This window comes from Narcine bancroftii, chromosome 10 (genome assembly GCF_036971445.1).
Source record: "Narcine bancroftii isolate sNarBan1 chromosome 10, sNarBan1.hap1, whole genome shotgun sequence".
Lineage (NCBI taxonomy): Eukaryota > Metazoa > Chordata > Chondrichthyes > Torpediniformes > Narcinidae > Narcine > Narcine bancroftii.
The window spans coordinates 55301017-55318754 of record NC_091478.1 but is presented as its reverse complement, the minus strand read 5'-3'; the positions used below and the strand labels follow the sequence as shown (position 1 = coordinate 55318754).

General features: G+C 42.8%; 1 protein-coding gene across 7 annotated transcripts in view; it reads right to left on the bottom strand.

Annotated features, from left to right (window-relative positions):
* The window catches only part of cnot1 (CCR4-NOT transcription complex, subunit 1), a 325223-nt gene that overhangs the window by 236278 nt on the left and 71207 nt on the right, over positions 1-17738 (bottom strand). For all 7 annotated transcript variants that reach the window (XM_069900952.1, XM_069900955.1, XM_069900953.1 and 4 more), the window contains one exon: positions 15549-15647. In XM_069900952.1, coding sequence (XP_069757053.1) covers positions 15549-15647 — 99 coding nt within the window. The remainder of the gene's footprint in view (positions 1-15548; positions 15648-17738) is intronic.

The following is a 17738-nucleotide window of genomic DNA, read 5'->3' as shown; positions in this document are numbered from 1 at the left end:
TTTAAAAATTATAAGTTGGTGAAAACTGTATCTGAATCAACAAGTGAAAAACAAAATTTAGCTTTTCAGAAAGATGAACATCAAAAACACTTCAGTACAATTTGCATCAAAAATGTTAACTTTTTTTCATTTCCAACTGTTTACTGGGTATCTGTTGGGCTTTACATTAATCACACATTGGCAACCTGCAAACAGTCTTAACATAAAGCTTCCTGTTCAAATTCAAACATAGGTACCACATACTTATTTCTACATTTTCCCTTCACTGAGGTATCAAAAAAAAAGATTTAAATCAATTGGTGGAAGAATTAAAGGGTAAGATTTTGTTCCCATCCAGTGGGTGCTGGAAGTTTGAACTCTGTGTGGTTAAAAAAAACTCAAGGACCCTTTATCTGCTGGGCTAAGGATCAAGCATCAGAAGATGGTATTGTGTTTTCTCAATCAGCACAGACATAATGAGCCAAATGGCCTCCTCCCATTTCTTAATTGTTTTCATTAAAGAAAATTTTAGTTCCCAACTCTATTGAAGGACCAGCTGAGTTTCTCCAGCACTTTTGTGTACTGCATTCTTTTCTTGGAGCAGTCTGCTATTTTATATTAACATTTATTTTCCTCTTACAGAACCATAGTTGTAAACCCTACAAGATCATCTTTCTTAGTTATCTCACACCAACTGGAAATCCCAATTACCAGTCTTTTTAATTCCCCTTCCCCACAAGGGCATGTTTGGACTTGGACTCAACCAAATGCAAATGTAAAGAATAGCACATCATATTCTATTTGGTTAGTCTAACACCTAATGGCATCAACAGTGAAGTTTCCAATGTCAGGTAACCTCCGTACAGACCCCATTCCATTGTTTACATTTTTCCTTTAGTTGTTCCCATTTGCCTTATCCGTTTCAGTAGTTTTCACTCCCATTCCTACCCCAGTGATCACGCAATGTGAAAGGACATAATCAGGCTCTAAGTACACAGAGGGAGCATGTATATCAGAACCCAGCCAAGTTAACTGACCAATCGCCTTCTGGGTGGTGTGAAACGACAACCAGGTACAATTAGTGACATTAGTGGCTGTGCCAGTCACAGCGTGGTCAGCTGCACTCTGACAGCCCTGCTTACATAACCTTATTCCTACCAAATTTTTATTGCTGATACATAGAATGTTTTTGCCAATGTGTAAAGTAAAAATTGTGAGTACAGTTCCAGGAAACACTTCTCTTTTTAAAGTACAAAACAATCACTGGGAGGTGTTAATCTTGAACCCTCTGGAATACTGCAATCCCTCTGGAATACAGCTTCAGATATTGCTCAAAGTTACAAATGGGAAAGACTCCACTTAGTTCTCTAAAACTGAGAATGCACAGTGCGAGCGGCAAGTTGATTAGACTTCATGGTAAGATACAGCCTGTGGAATTCGACCACAATGCCTCCCAAACCTGTCATGCTTGAATTCATATTCGGAATAGGTGTGATTAAAAACACCGGTAATTTTCCCAGAATAAAAGGTTGGATGTGACTGCTTGGATGGGGTGGGGGAGTGATTCCAGTTTGGACATGCTTGCCTCCATCCCATGTGAAATAGGTCTCTGATCCCCAGAAGCCCTCACCGAAGCAGCCACATATCCTCCAAGTCCAGAGTCCTGTGACAAAAATGCCTCCCCAAAACAAACACGCACTTTGTTTGCGCCCTGAAAGAGATGCCATTCAACTTGGAGTGCGTTGCAGGCATCAGCTGCCTCTACCCATGCCTCTTCAGTGCTCTGCTGAAGCTCACATCAGGGCACACCCAAAGGTGTGCATGATGCCCGGAGCTGCTCGGCCAAGGTGCTCCTGGGCACCAGTGGTGTCTCACTTGTAAGAAATTGGGGGTAGGGAGTGGCTGGTCCGCCCTGATGGACCCAAAGCACCACCGCTGCTCTGGCCAGAGCCCTCTTAACACTGATCATTTATTTCGTGTCCAGCCTTCTGCCCCGCTCGGCTGTTGGCTCAGAGGAGCTGACGCTGGCTGCCTTTCTGGCTGAGCTCCCAGTCCACCCCTCCACCTAACTGACACGCTGATTAAGATGCTGCTGTATGTGCACATCAAACCACTGCACAGCAATCCCCCCCCCCACCCCAGCTCAGCACCCCTGCCCACAGTCCAACAGGGGTGAAATGTCACTGTGCAGTCAGCTGAACTGTCAGAGCACCACACGTAATAAGTCACTCACAATGTCACCCCTAGAGGTAGGACCCCCTTAAAATCCCAAGTTGCCAAATTACCTGCAAATAATGGTGCAGTATGAAAGGCTCCGGGTTCAGCTTGCCCTGCAATTTTTCCCACTTCCTAGGAGAGTTGGTAGTGAGAAAGGAGCTAGAGCTTCATTTGCACATCCAATACCTGTACAGGGATAACCCATTTTTCAAAACTAGAGCATTTCTATGGAACCTTTTGTAAGCAAAAATGGCGTAAAGCGAAGAAGTGATGGCCAGTGATTTCTATGGGATCATTTTTGAGCGTTCCCAGACCCAAAAAATAACCTACCAAACAACAAAACCTAACACTAACATTTATTAAAAGCAGGAATGATATGATAAATACTCAGCCTATAAAGCAGAAATAATGTATTTACAGGTACATGATTCTTTATCTAGAACCCTTGGGAGACAGTGTGTTCGAATGTGCTGCCGTATCCATCCCCACCCACTTCCAGCACCCGGCCACCTCCCCCAAGCGCCGCCTCTCTTCCCACTTACCAGATTTTGGAGCTTTCCAGATTTTAGATGTCCAGATAAAGGATCATGTACCTGTACAGTATAGTTAGGCTGAGTCTTCGAAGGTTGTGGTGGTGGGAGGTACAGGAGACCGGGATGTAGATGAGAGAGGAAGAGGGTCATCTATTGACATCTCATCATAGTTCCCAGGGAAGGAACTGCTAGGGGTACACGCAACCTCTATAACAGTTCGCTGCTTTCACCACATTTTTTCATAAAAGCGAACATAGGTTTCTTCATAAAAAACAAATTTGTGTAAAGCAAATATTCATAAACCGAGGTATTATTAAATGCAGATATATCATAGGGTCTTTGACAACCCATTTTTATGAAACCTTTAAATCAAGGAATCTGCCTGCCATCTGGTGGTAATAGGAATCTGGAAATGAAATTTCACAGGTCCAGAATGGATAACAGCTTTATCCATTGTGAACTTTCAAGCATTCATATCGAAATGATTTCAATTGACTGCTAAATACAAAATGCTATTCCAAAGTCCAACTTTTAAACCACTCAAAATGCCCACTAAATGGTTTTGTACAAAAAACATGAGGATGGATGTAGACCTTTATACACTTGACTCTGTTAAATTGCAGCTGATCAGAACTCCATGGCCTCAGCTCTGCTCCAATCTCTTAATGTCCTAAATTCTATTCAATTAAAAAATTACAATGATTCAGCATTTTAGAGGTATTCTCCATGGACAAAAACTGCATCTTTGCTTTTAATGCTTAATAATTTTCACCTTCAGATTTGAATTAATAATTATCAGGATCAGAATTTATTGTCGTGAACATGTCACAAAATTTGTTGCTTTATGGCATGACAGTGCAAATATTAATATAAAATTATATTTAAAATAAATAAAATAGTGCAAAATTAAGAGAAAGTGATGTCTGGTTCATTGTCAATTCAGAAATTGATGGTAGAAGGGAAGAAGCTGTCCATGTGCCCCTGGGGGTGTTAATCTTCCTATACCACCTCCTCAATGTGAGGAGGGCATATCCTGGGAGGTGAGGGTGTTTGAGTAAAGAGGCTGCTTAAGCACTGCCTCGATGAAATGCAGACTGATGTGGTAATGGCGCTGGCTGAGTTCACACACTAGTTTTTTTTAAGCTTTGCAACCAGTCAGAATTCTCTTCATGCTAGTCTTTGTTGACATACCAAATCTTCTCGCACACCTCACAAAGTATAGCTGCTAGCAAGCCTTCTTCCGGATTGCTTCAACATGGAGGCCCAGGAACTTGAAGCTCTTTACCCTGCTGACCCCTTGATCAAGACTGGCTTGTGTTTTCCTGATTTTCCCTTCCTGAAGGCCACAATCAACTCTTTGGCTTTGCTAACTTGAGTGCAAGGCTGTTGTTGTGGCACTACTTTACTAACTGATCCATCTCCCTCCTGAACACTTCATGGCTGTCTGTGATTATGTCAATGACCATTATGTCATAGACAGATTTGTAAATAGCATTTGAATAGTGCTTGGCAAGCAGAGCAATGAACTTAGCACACATCCTTCAGGTGCACCTGCATTGGTCGTCAATGAGATGTGTCCGATGGGGAAGTCAATGATCCAGTTGCAAAAGGGGGGTGGGGGAGAGCAGAGGCCCAGGTTTTGGAACTTGTTAATTGAGCATTGAGGGAATGACGCTGTGAAAGCTGAGCTGTTGTCGATGAAAAGTAGCCTGTGTACATGCTGTTATAGTGTAATCCCAGACCTAGCTTTTAAAATACTTAAACTTTACACTTCAAATGCCCGGATCTTTCTTTTACCATCTGTTCAGCTCTCTATACTTACAATTTAAAGGTGTCATAGAAAATTTAATTTCACTGTCTTCTTAGATCACCTGCTCCAATGGCATTTTACAATTTCTTCAAAGCTCACTTCCAGTGAAAAAGAAGCAAGCTTTACAATTTAAACAGCAACATGTTACCTGCACAACCAGAGGAGCCAATATACTTGACCAGTATTAAACTATCATCACGATGTCTACTGTATCATCCCACGCCTTGGCAAATGTGATAACCTGGCTGTACGTGTAGTCCCGATGTACAGAGACACAAGGTGACAGCGCCAATGGTGAAGTCAGTAAAAATATGGTCAAGGGAGGCAGAGGAGCATCTGCAAGACTGACTACATTGAAGAGAGATTGCAAGTGCCCCAATTAAAACTCATAGATCAACCAAAGAATTTGCAGCCTGCTGAAGGCTACATTGATGCCATTTTACACTGATTATCTAAATCTCTATATAGGAAAGTCACACAAGGCAATCTTAACAGCAAAGAAGCAATTTCCAGGTGAAGTTAGAAACATAATCAGATACACACCGTTAGAGCAGGGCTTGCAGACCATTATATCATACAAGATGAAACCTAACATCATAAATGGTTCACTCCCCGTGAACACCTTTAAAGCTTGCTTTGAAAAAGTTAATTCTACTGTACCAGTGAAAATCCCTGCAGTTGCACAGGCCATCAAAAGAAAATCTTTCAAGTGGGTGAACCCTCAGAGGCCCTGATGGCATACCTGGCAAGGCACTAAAATTTGTGCCAACCAATTAGCTGGAGTGTTCACGGACATTTTCACTCTCTTGTTGTTGTAGTCAGAGGTTCCTACTGGCTTCAAAAAGGCAATATGTCAGTGCCCAAGAATAGCAGTGAGCTACCTCAATGACTTATCGCCATAGCACTCACATCTACTGTGGTGAAATGCTTTGAGAGGTTGCTCATGGCCAGAATCAACCCGTAGATGAGCAAAGACCTGGACCCACTGCAATTTGCCCATCATCACAATTTTTCCACAGCAGATACAATCTCACTGGCTCTCCAAACAGCCCTGGATCATCTGGTCAGCAAGCTTCAAAACTTGGGCCTCTGTATGTACCTCTCTCTGCAACTGGATCCTTGTCCTCCTCATTGGAGGACTACAGTCAGTGAAGATCGATAACCTCTCCTCACTGTCAATTAAGACAGGTGCACTTAAAAGATGCGTCCTTAGCCCACAACTCAACACCCATGACTGTGTGACTAGGCACAATTCAAAAGCTATCTACATCACGATTGTCAGCAGAATCACAGATGGCAATGAGGAAGTGCACAGGAGTGAGATAGATCAGGTGGTTGAGTGATGTCACAACAACCTTGCACTCAACATCAGCAAAACTAAAAAAAATGATTGTTGACTTCAGGAATGGGAAACCAGGAGAACATAAATTAGTACTTAGGTCAGCAGAAGAGGGGAAAAAAATTTCAAATTCTTGGTTTCAACATCTATGAAGACCACTCTGAGGGCATTATGTTGATCCGATCATGAAGGCAGCATGCCAGCATCTATATTTCATTAGAGGGTTGAGGCAAATTTGTACATTACTTAAGACACTTGCGATTTTCTACAGGCAAACTGACTGGTTGCATCACTGTCTGGCATTGAGGCGCCAATGCACAGGACAGGCCAGGCTACATTGGGTTGTAAACTCAGCCAGCATCATCATGGGCATCAGTCTTCACCCCACCAAGATATCTTTAGAAGGTGGTGTCTCAAGAAAGCAACTTCTACCATCACCACCCAGGCCATGCCCTTTTCTCACAGCTACCATCAGGAAGGGAGCACAGGAACCGGAAGGGACACAGATAGCATTGAAATTGCACCTGGCCACAGTGTCATGGGTGTATAATGAGTAGAGCAGTGGGCTAAGCACACATCCTTGGGGTATGCCTATGTTGATAATCAGTGAGGAGACTACGATGTTTCCAATTCATACTGACTGTGGTCTTTGGATGAGGAAGTCAAGGATCCAGATGCAGAGAGGGGTACAGAGGCTGAGAGTTTGTAGCATCTTGACCAGCACTAAGGGAATAGTGGTGTTGAAAGCTGAGCTGTAGTCTATGAAGAGCAGCCGTATGTATGAATTGCTGTTTTCAAGGTGATCCAGAGCTGGGTGGAGAGCCAGTAATATTGCATCTGCTGTGGAGCGATTATAGTGCTGCATAGGTGAATTGCAGTGGGTCCAGATCTTTACTTGGCAACATGTTAATTCTGGCCATGGCAAGCCTTTCAAAGCATTTCATCAAAGTAGACCACAACAGACAATTTCTCAACCTAAAGCATTAACAACTTCTCTTCAAAAATGTCTGAGCTACTGAATGTCTCCAGTATTTGTTTATTTCAGACTTTCACCATCAACACTTCACTTGTTTTTCTTTTTTTTTCCAGAACCCTGTCTACAGAAGTGATACAAAACTGAGTACTGCTAACATTGCATCAATGCTTAAAAAAATGAAGGGAATAAATAATTGCAGGCTAGTTAAATTCAATGGAGAGCAAATTCTTTATATCAATTCCAAAGGACACTATAAAATAACGTAAATCTTCATTTAGAAAAAGGCAGATTAACCATGGACATTCAGCCTGGCTAATTTGACAGTTGTTGAAACTGTGCATAGTCCACACCAACCATTATCAATGGGGGCCACATACTTTCCTCCCCCAACCCCCTCTCCACCCCCCAGGACCCACATCATATTTAATGAGGCAGAGACTAAAATCCTTTAAGGGAGCCCAACGTGTATAAGAGGGAGAATAAACTGAATTGAGTAAGCATTTTTTGGGAGAGTGTCTTGCTGCTCAGCTTTGGTGCATAGCTGCCAAGCCACGTGAGATTTATAATGTTGGAGGCATTTGGAGACAGCTGAGAAAGATTTAGATAAATTGGAAAATTAACAATGGTTTCAAAGCGTTCAAAAGTAAAACACAAAGTCTGTAGACATTGTAGTTGAAGTAAAAACAGTGCTGAAGAAACTCAGCAGGTCAAACAGTGTACTTATGGAGCAAAAATGCATAATCAACATTTCAGGCTTGAGCCCTTCATCAAGGTACAAGTTTCTCTAGCATTGATCATGTGTTGGATTTGTTGGAATACGTTTTCACACGAAAGTGCAAAGGCCAAGTAAGCGGAAACAACATATAGCAACCAAGGGAAGATAATCCCTTGGATTACATCAAACCCCTTTGAGATAATTTTGAGAGAAGGCCAAAGCTCAAACAGATGACTGCTGAAACATCACAGAAATTAAAAAGGGTTTTCTTGAATCATACAAGTGAACTGACTGTTAAAAGTGGAAATACTCATAATGTTGCTGAGTCACTTATTTTGCCTTCAGTGTCCATAATAATATCTGCCGTCATGAACTTAAATGCTATAAACTATTCGAGTGATTCCACTGCTTCCAGAATTGATGAGATGGAAAAGGACAATGAAAAAACAGTTCTTTTATTACAATCCAACAAATCTCTTCACAATTAGAAAAATCTACTCTGAAGTTAACGAGTCTTCTCATGGTTTAAGCCTGATTCTGGAATGGAAACGAGCTGATAGACGAGATGTTGTTTGCCAGAAGGATTAAAACAGATGCAAAAGGGACAGATTTTTTTTCAAAGTTAAGAATGACGTAAATGAGAACAATATTCCATTTGAGAACATAGATGCCAGTGCAACTGAAGGTGCCATTTCAATGGTTGGATGATACAGAGGGTTCATCACATGCTGAAAAATATTATACCTTCAGCCATTATTGTTCATTGCATCAATTCATAGCTTTGTTTTCAATTGTCAAAGACTAAACTTCTTCTGTATTTCAAGGCCATTTATTCCAGCAGCCATGTGAAGAAAATGACAAACATTTCCAGATGCTGCTGCATACCAAGGTGAGATGGCTTTTCAAAGGAAATTGTCTGTCGTTTTGTTGCACTCTGGGAAATGATCGTTTCCTTTCTTCTCATAAAGAGCATGGAAAAAAAACTTTATGATGCAATGGCGGAGATATTTTATCTGAAGTGACTGAACCACGAAAGTATACATATCCTGTGATCGGTCCGGGCGAAGGGTAGACGGCGGCGGCCCCGATACGGGCAGGAGCAAGGGTGAGACGGCGGCCCCGGCCTCGGTCGTGTGAGGCAGGCGGAGGCCCCGATACGGGCAGAGAGTTGGAGGCGGCGGCCCCAGTCCAGGCACAGGAAGAGCAGCAGCGAGCCCGGCCCCGGTCCGGGCGAAGGGTAGACGGCGGCGGCCCCGATACGGGCAGGAGCAAGGGGGAGACGGCGGCCCCGGCCTCAGTCGAGTGAGGCAGGCGGAGGCCCCGGTTCCGACAGGGAGTGGGAGGCGGCGGCCCCAGTCCGGGCACAGGGAGAGCAGCAGCGGCCCCGGTCCGGGCGAAGGGTAGACGGCGGCGGCCCCGATCCGGGCAGGAGCAAGGGGGAGACGGCGGCCCCGGACTCGGTCGAGTGGGGCAGGCGGAGGCCCCGATCCGGGCAGAGAGTGGGAGGCAGCGGCCCCAGTCCAGGCACAGGGTGAGCTGCAGCGGCCCCAGTCCAGGCACAGGGTGAGCTGCGGCGGCCTCGGCCCCGGTCCGGGCAGTATGGACCGACCTAGGAGGGGAGGCAGGCCCCTCCAGCCCAGGTAAGAAACCTGCATAGGAGAAGGCCACTCCGATATAAAACCTACGACCCAAGGACCTCGCTGCCACGTCCCAGTTTGCTTGGCCACGGCACACGAACCATGGGTGTAAAGGGTGGGGCCAGTACTGCGCACGCGCACGGCACACGAACCATGGGTGTAAAGGGTGGGGCCAGTACTGCGCGCGCGCGCGCACGGCACACGAACCATGGGTGTAAAGGGTGAGGCCAGTACTGCACGCACTGCACTCCACCTAAAAGCTCCTTTGCGCAGGCCCGAGGACAGGTCCACGTCCTCCCCCCTCCTCCCCATCCTCCCCCTCCCCCCCCCCTCCACCTCCCCCTCCCTCCCCCTCCCCCCCCCTCCCCCCCCCCCCCTCCACGTCCCGTCCCCCCTCCACGTCCCCCCCCCTCCACGTCCCCCCCCCACGTCCCCCCCCCCCACGTCCCCCCCCCACGTCCCCCCCCCCCACGTCCCCCCCCTCCACGTCCTCCCCCACGTCCTCCCCCTCCAAAGATGCTCACAAACCGCTGCAATCGTGTCTGCCTGTCCCGCATCGGACTTGTCAGCCACAAACGAGCCTGCAGCTGACGTGGACTTTTTACCCCCTCCATAAATCTTCGTCCACGAAGCCAAGCCAAAGAGTAAAAACAAATACTGGAGGAACTCAGCAGATCTCTCAGTGTCCTTGGGTAGTAAAGATATAGTGCTGAGGTTCCTGCCCTGAGCCCTTCTTCGACTTTTGCCTCCTATGGACGCTGCAAGACCTGCTGAGTTCTTTCAGAATTTGTGTTTTCAGGATACATTTTATCTGGTAGATATCGTTGACAAACTCAATTTATTGAACAAGACTTTACAGGGTAAACACAATAACCTCAGATAGTAAGGAAATTATTTTTTCTTTCCTTATAAACCAGTCTATTGGAGCAATATCAGACCTCGGAAATTTTAATTATTTCAAAATCTCAACACGAACATAGAGGCACTGAAGGATGATGACATTATTGTTCATGTGAAACAACAAATACACATAGATCTGCAGAAAGGATTTACAGTAATGACCAGTTAAACCTCAATATCCTACATTGGATATTAGATCCATTTGAGGAAAACCCACCAACACTGATGCTGAAATTCAAGAGAGGTTGATTGATCTTCAGAGTGATACAATTGAATGCCACAAGTTAAATTCATTTAAAAAAGATTTTTGGGTGAAGAGAGATCTGCCAAATAGATTTCCAAAACTAGGGAAAAATCCAGGAACAGACTTGATATCACAAGAGGTGACTTTCGAATAACACTGTCCAATTTGGAGCCTGACTTACAGACACACAGCATGGGAACAGGCCCTTTCAGCCCACAAGCCCACGTCACCCAATTATACCCAATTGGCCTACAAACCCCATACATTTTGAAGGGTGGGAGGAAACCTGAGCACCCAGATGAAACCCATGCAGACGTGGAACAAATGATCAAACTCCTTAAAGACAGTGTGGGATTCAAATCCAAGACTCTGGCGCAGCAATAGCACTGCACTAACCACTAGGCCAACCATTTATAAAAAAAAATTTTTTTAAAGATCTTTAGATTAAGTTTTCACATCCTTGAGCTTATGCTTTAAAGTTTCTGAACAACTGTGTACAAACTATTGTACTCCAAGAATCTTTTTTTGTAACGCGCATGTTCCTATTTTCTTCTTTCCTACATGTTCAATAAGAAAGATTAGCTATATGTTTATTCTGAAATCACAAACCAGTTGCTATCCTCAGTCAAAGGTTAAAATCCTTGTTTTCTTTTCACATCACGTAACAAACATTTTTTAAAGTTTTTTTACATAGTTGATGGAAGTACAGAAAAAAATCCAACTAAACAATTGTTTCACAGGGAAGGGGGCCCATAAACTTTGAGCAGAGTCCAAAGGGGTCATAGCCAGAAAAAAAAAATTGAGAATAGCTGGTCTACACAGATTTCAGAAACATGCCATTTAACAAGGTCACAAGCAGCAGGATAGTCAAATATAAATCTTTGGACAGGGTCAATCAAATGCAAAAGACTGCTCATTCGAAGCCATTGGAAAGTAATAATTGCTATGTTGTCTATATAATTGGATGATTATCAATGGGTTCCACAAAGTTTCTGGTTTTTGTAATAAAGACCTCTGAAGATGAATGGAAAAAAATAGCAAATGGTTGACAGGTACAAAGAAAGAATTCAAGTGCATGGGTAGGTTGGTCAATTACTCCAGATCAGTAGGAGAATGAACAATGTGATAAATTGGATCAGCAAGTTTGCAGATGACGCCAAGATTAGAGGCATTGTGGACAGCGAAGAATGTTTTCAAAGCTTGCAGAAGGATCTGGACCAGCTGGAAAAATGGCAGCTGGAATTTAATGCAGACAAGTGTGAGGGGTTTCATTTTAGAAGGACAAACCAAGAAAGGACATGGATGGTGATTGGAAGGGCACTGAGGAGTGTAGTAGAACAGAGGGATCTGGGAATATAGATACACAATTCTCTAAAAGTGGCATCACAGGATAAGGTTGCAAAGAGAACTTTTGGCACAATGGCCTTCATAAATCAAAGTAATGAATATAGGAGTTGGGATGTTATGGTAAAGTTGCTTAAGACAGTGGTGCAGCCAAATTGAGATCACTCTGTGCAGTTTTCATCATGTAACTACAGGAAAGATTTCAATAAGATAGTAAGAGTGCAGAGAAAATTTACTAGGATGTTACCCGGACTTCAGAAACAAGTTCCAGCGAAAGGTTTAACAGATTAGGACTTTATTCCCTGGAGTGTAGAAGAATGAGGGGAGATTTGACAAGGTATTTTAAATTATGATGGGGATAGACAGAATAAATGTAGGTAGGCTTTTTCCACTGAGGGGAGGTGAGATACAAACTAGAGGGTGAAAGTTTAGGGAAAAGATTTGTAGAACCTCCACACAATGAGTGGTGAGAGTATGGAATGAGCTGCCAGCTGAAGTGGTGAATGCAGGCTCAATTTTAACATTTAAGAAGAATTTGAACAGGTACATAGATGGGAGAGGCATGGAGGGCTATAGACTGGGTGCAGACCAGTTGGACTAGGCAAAAATGGTTTGGCACAGACTAAAAGGGCCGAAGGGGCCTGTTATAGAGTGCTGTAATGATCAATGGTTCTATGAATTTAAATCAGAAAAGTCTAAAGATACACAACCATCAAAAAGGGAGCACATTGGATGGTGTTAAACAGTAGTTGGATTGCATGTCCATAGATTCTTCAAAGCAAAAAGAAGGTGGTTAAAAAGGGAAATGGGATGTTTTTTTTAAAAAATAGCAGAAAAGTGTAGGGAGGCTAAGATGCATGTTAGGCCATGGATCAAGTACACTGAAGTAGGTGATGAACTGCTTTGATGGGTGGTCATGGCCAGAATTAACACGTACCTAATGAAAGGTCTGGTCCCAATGCATTTCACCTACCATCACAATCGCTCCACAACAGTCATAATATCACTGACTCTCCACTCAGCCCTGGATCACCTAGGCAACAGCAACTCATACATATCGCTGCTCTTCATCAACTACAGTTCAGCCTTCAACACCATTATTCTCTCAGTGTTCATCAAAAAGTTCCTTACCCTGGCCCTCTGCAACAGGATCCTTGACCGATGAAACTAGTCAGTACAAATTGGAAACAATGTCTCCTCCTCAATGATGATCATTACAGGGGCACCTCAAAGATGCGTGCTTAGCTCACTGCTCTACTCGCTCTATACCTATGACTGTGTGGCTAGGCACAATTCAAATGCAATCTGCAAATTTGCTGATGACACCATGGTTGTCGGCAGATTCACAGACAGCAATGAGGAGGCATACAGGAGGAAATAGATCATCAGCTGGTTGAGGAGTCTCACTCAACACTGACAAAACCAAGGAGAAGATTGTGGATTTCAGGATGAAATCAGGAGAACACAACCCAGTCCTCCCTGATGGGTCAACAACTTCAGATTCTTGGGTGTCAACATCTGAGGATCTGTTTTGAAACCTCCACATTGATGCAATCATGAGAATTGCTCACCAGCAGCTATACTTTGTGAAGAGTTTAAGGAGATTCAGTAAGTCAACAAAGACTCTCAAACTACCATGAGGGCATTTTGTCTGGTTGCATCACTGACTGGTATGGAGATACCAACGCTCAAGACAGGAAAAAACTCCAGAGGGTTAACTCAGCCAACAACATTGTAGGCACCAATCTTCACTCCATCAAGGACATCTACAAGAGGCGGTGACTTAAGAAAGCACCTTCTATCCTCAAGGACCTCATCACCCAGGCCATAACCTCTTCAGTCTGCTATCATAGGGAAAAAGGTACAGAAGTCTGAACATGAGCATTCAGCTTCTTCCTCTCTGCCATCAGATTTCTGTATGAATAATAAACCACAGACAATGTCCCTGAGAGGGCATTGAGGAAATTTATAAGAACAGTGCCAGAATAAAAAAAGGTTTAGGGGCAAGAAAAAGATTGAACGGAATAGGATGAATTTCTTTGCGACAATGGGTGTGTACAAATAACCAGACTTAATGAAGGAGGACCCTTTTCTCTTCAATGATGAGACAAAAATGAGGTAGCATAGATTTAAAGCAATTGGTGGAAAAATTAGAGGTTAAGTTTTTTCTCCGTGCTAGGAGTTTGGACTCTGCGTAGTTAAAAAAAAGTACCCATTATCTGCAGGGCTAAGGATCTATGATCAGAAGATAGTACAGTAACATTTCTGGTATCTGACACCCAAGGGGGATTGTGGATGCTGGATGAGTGTATTTTCCAGTTGCTTGAGACTTGCTCTTACAATCCCCAACTAATATACCTGCATTAACAATAAAAGGCACGTGAGTGAGGTCAAATGAGCTGAGCGCTTGTGAGGCAGACAGTGTGAGTCAAACAGCGTGAGTCAAGGGGGCACAGCGCCCCTTGCATGAGGTTTGGGAAGTCATCTCTCCCCACCCCCACCCCCAAATTTGGACAATATTTGGAAGTTTACACACAAAATAACTAGTTTATTAATGCTTATTGCATTTCAAAGTTTTAAAAAGACATTACAAAATAATGTGAATATGTCAGTCAACTTTGAAAATGCTAATCCTGACAGTGATTTGTCAATTTATTATTTTCCTTCTCCTTGCCTTTTTGTTCCCCATTACAATTAACACTTTTCTGCTTTATTCCACCTCCTTCTCGACTTTCAAAAAATTACTGGCCTCTGCTGATCACCAACTCCTCCCCAGCGAGGCCCTGCTCCCGCCGGGAGTCCGATGGGTCTGCTGCACTTCTGCTCAAAGACAGCAATGAGGAGACCGATGGGCCCCGATCCGAGCTCCTGAACGAGAAAATCATTCAAAAACATGGAAAATTGATTTTTTTGAAAAAAAAATGGAAAATTCTGGTACCCGGAATAAACAGTTTACAAGACAAAAGCAAAAAAACCATACTGTACTTACAATAAACAAACTTCACTTGCATGAATATATACCCTAAAGCATTTTACTTTATTTTCAGCCATTCTTTGAAAAAATTTAACCTTCACTGCATCTGCAGGTTCCTCCCCTCCACAGAGTCGCCAAAAAGGCAAACAACATTTTTATAGATAATTAACCTCCACCAAGATTACAGATAAAGCCTCTGACCAGGAAACGTTTATTAAGCAGGGATGAAGAGACACTAAGAGACTTGGTGAACAAGTAGGTGCTATGAGCAAAGCACAGCCAAGGCACAAGGCTGTATATTTGCTCCCATCTTAATTAAAGATTTACATGTTACTTCAGAGAACATTTACTTTTACAATTTTAAACTTGCATATTTTTACCTCTTTATATTCTTATTTATTTTAATTTTTACAATTTATTTTCCACAATTTTTTTCCAGTTGCTTGATGTTGCTGGAATTCCAGATACGAATGAGTTTACTGTATTATATTTTGCCATTCAGCACAGACCTGATTAGCCAAATGACCTCCTCCCATTTTTAATTTTTTCATTAACAAAATAAAATTTTAGTTCATCTCTAAAGAAGAAAGTAACATCAGTGTACGTACTGTATGCTTGTGTATGAAAGACAATTCTAAGCTAAATTATCTTTCTAAATTATCAATCAAGAAAATTAACCTTAAATTACCAAGATAAATGAAAATATATAAATGAATAGTCTTGAACTTAGTGTGAAAAAAATTCAGTGACAGATTTTATGTACAATGTATACACTCACTCCAACTTTTAAAAGAATTTTTTTTAAAAAACAGGTACAAATGAGTGTTCAAATCAATATGTCACAGAGTAAGCATCTTATTCAGCTGTAACAAGTACCTACCTTCTGATAGTGCAATGGATTGTCAATGGCGTAGCACAGCGTCGAGATAAAGTTAGGCTTGGTAATCAGCGATGCACACTCCTGAATCAGAAATTGAGTCTGCAACAATAATTTATTTTGGAAAAGTGGTCAGAATAATTCAAGACATAATTGTATCCAAGTGAAAAATAACCACAGTTCATACACAACTATACAGTTGCAACCAAGTATTAGGCTGCATCACTGCATGGCACTGGAACTGCTCTGCCCAAGACTGCAAAGTGTTGTGAACACTTTATACACACACATCTTCTCAATCGAACTCCTGCTGCCTTGAAAAAGCAGCAATTATTTGAAGACTCATCCCACCCTGGCCACACCTGCTTCACACCCCCTAACCTCCCTTCAGGAAGGAGATTTACAAGTGAAATCAGACACCTCCATTCAAGGATGGTTTCTTTCATGCCCTATTCAGACCTCTAAATGATTATAAAAAATATTAAAATTACACTGCCTTTGTTCTGTACCAATCTGTAATTCTGCACATTTGAAATGTATTACTTGTAACACATGAGATGTCTACTATCACTATATCATGGTAAACAATAAAGTTGAACATTTGCCAATTTATTTGGATGAAGATGGGCAAAACATATTGCACAAAATAAATTCAGCTGTTAACATACAGCCCCTCAAAGCCTAACACAACATCCAATTAAGTCACTTTACTTGTGAATCTGCAGGGGTTATCTGCTGCAGTCAGTGCTTCTGAATTGAATGAGAAAGACTGGAGATAGAGTCGGAGATAATTTTGTTGAGCACATTCTCTATCCACTACAATAATGGCCAACCATTTCAATTCCCTAATCCCATGCCAACATCTGTCCATGGCTTCACACACTGCCAAACAGAGGCCACCGCAAATTGGAGGAACACCATATATTCTGCCTGGGCACTCTCCAACCGGATGGCATTAAAACAAGTTCTCAGTTTACATTGGGCACCCCCCCCCCCACCACCTCCCCTCCCTTTCCTCCATCTCCCAACCCTCTACGCTCTCCATTCAAAGAGTTATCTCCATCTCCTATCATTTCCCAGTTTCTTTCTTTTTTGCTCTCCCATCAAAATCCATCTATGACCTCGCCTGTCCTCCTTCCCCTGCCCCTCCACCATTTTATTCAGGTGCCCACCTGGTTTTTGCTCACACCTTGACAAAGGGTTCAGAACCAAAATGTTGGTTATATATCTTTGCTACATAAGGAACACTGCGCGACTTGCTGAGTTTCTACAGCACTTCTCCAGCTGCTTTCCTCAAAGACCCCCACCACTCACGCCATGCCCTTTTCACTCTCTCGTCGGAAAAAGGGTACAGGAGCCTGAAGATGAGCACTCTCCAGCACAAGGACAACTTCTTCCTTTCTGCTATAAGATTCTTGAATGAACAATGAATCACTGACATTATCCTTTTCTTGCACTACTTTTTATTTTGTAAGGTGTTTTGTACAAATGTTTGCACTGGTATTGCTGCCACAAAAATAAACTAATTTAGTGGCATACTCATGAAAATAAATTCTGATTCCGAGATTCTTGTGTCATGAACTCAATCAGTACCAGAGCACCAAGGGGCTGCGTTCTTAGTCCCCTGCTCTATTCACTATAAACTTACGACTGTGTAGCATGGTATGATAACAACACTGTAGTGGGTTGCATAAAAAGGAGCAACTAGTCAAAATACAGGAGGTAGATTAAAAACTTGGCTGAATGGTATACCACCAACATCGCACTTTAGTTCATCAAAACCAAGGAGCTGATTGTTGACTTCAGGAAGGGAAAACCAGAGGTATACAATCCAGTGATCATTGGGGGATCAGATGTGGAAAGGGTGAGAAAACTTGAATTCTTGAGAGTCACCATTTCGGAGGATCTTTCCTGGACCCAACACAATAATGGCTTTGTGAAGAAAGCACATCAGCACCTCTTTTTAGAGGGAACCCTACCGTCGCAGAGCAGCAGTAATCATCAAGGAAACACACTCTACCGCCATCAGGAAAGAGGTATAGGTGCCATAAGATTCACACCACCAGGTTCAGGAAGAGCTACTACCCCTCCACCATCAGACTCAACAACCAACTCAATCATGGACTCATTTAAGGATTCTTAAATTTGCACTCTATTGACTTTTTTCTTTCTGTATTTCAGTTTGTTTACATT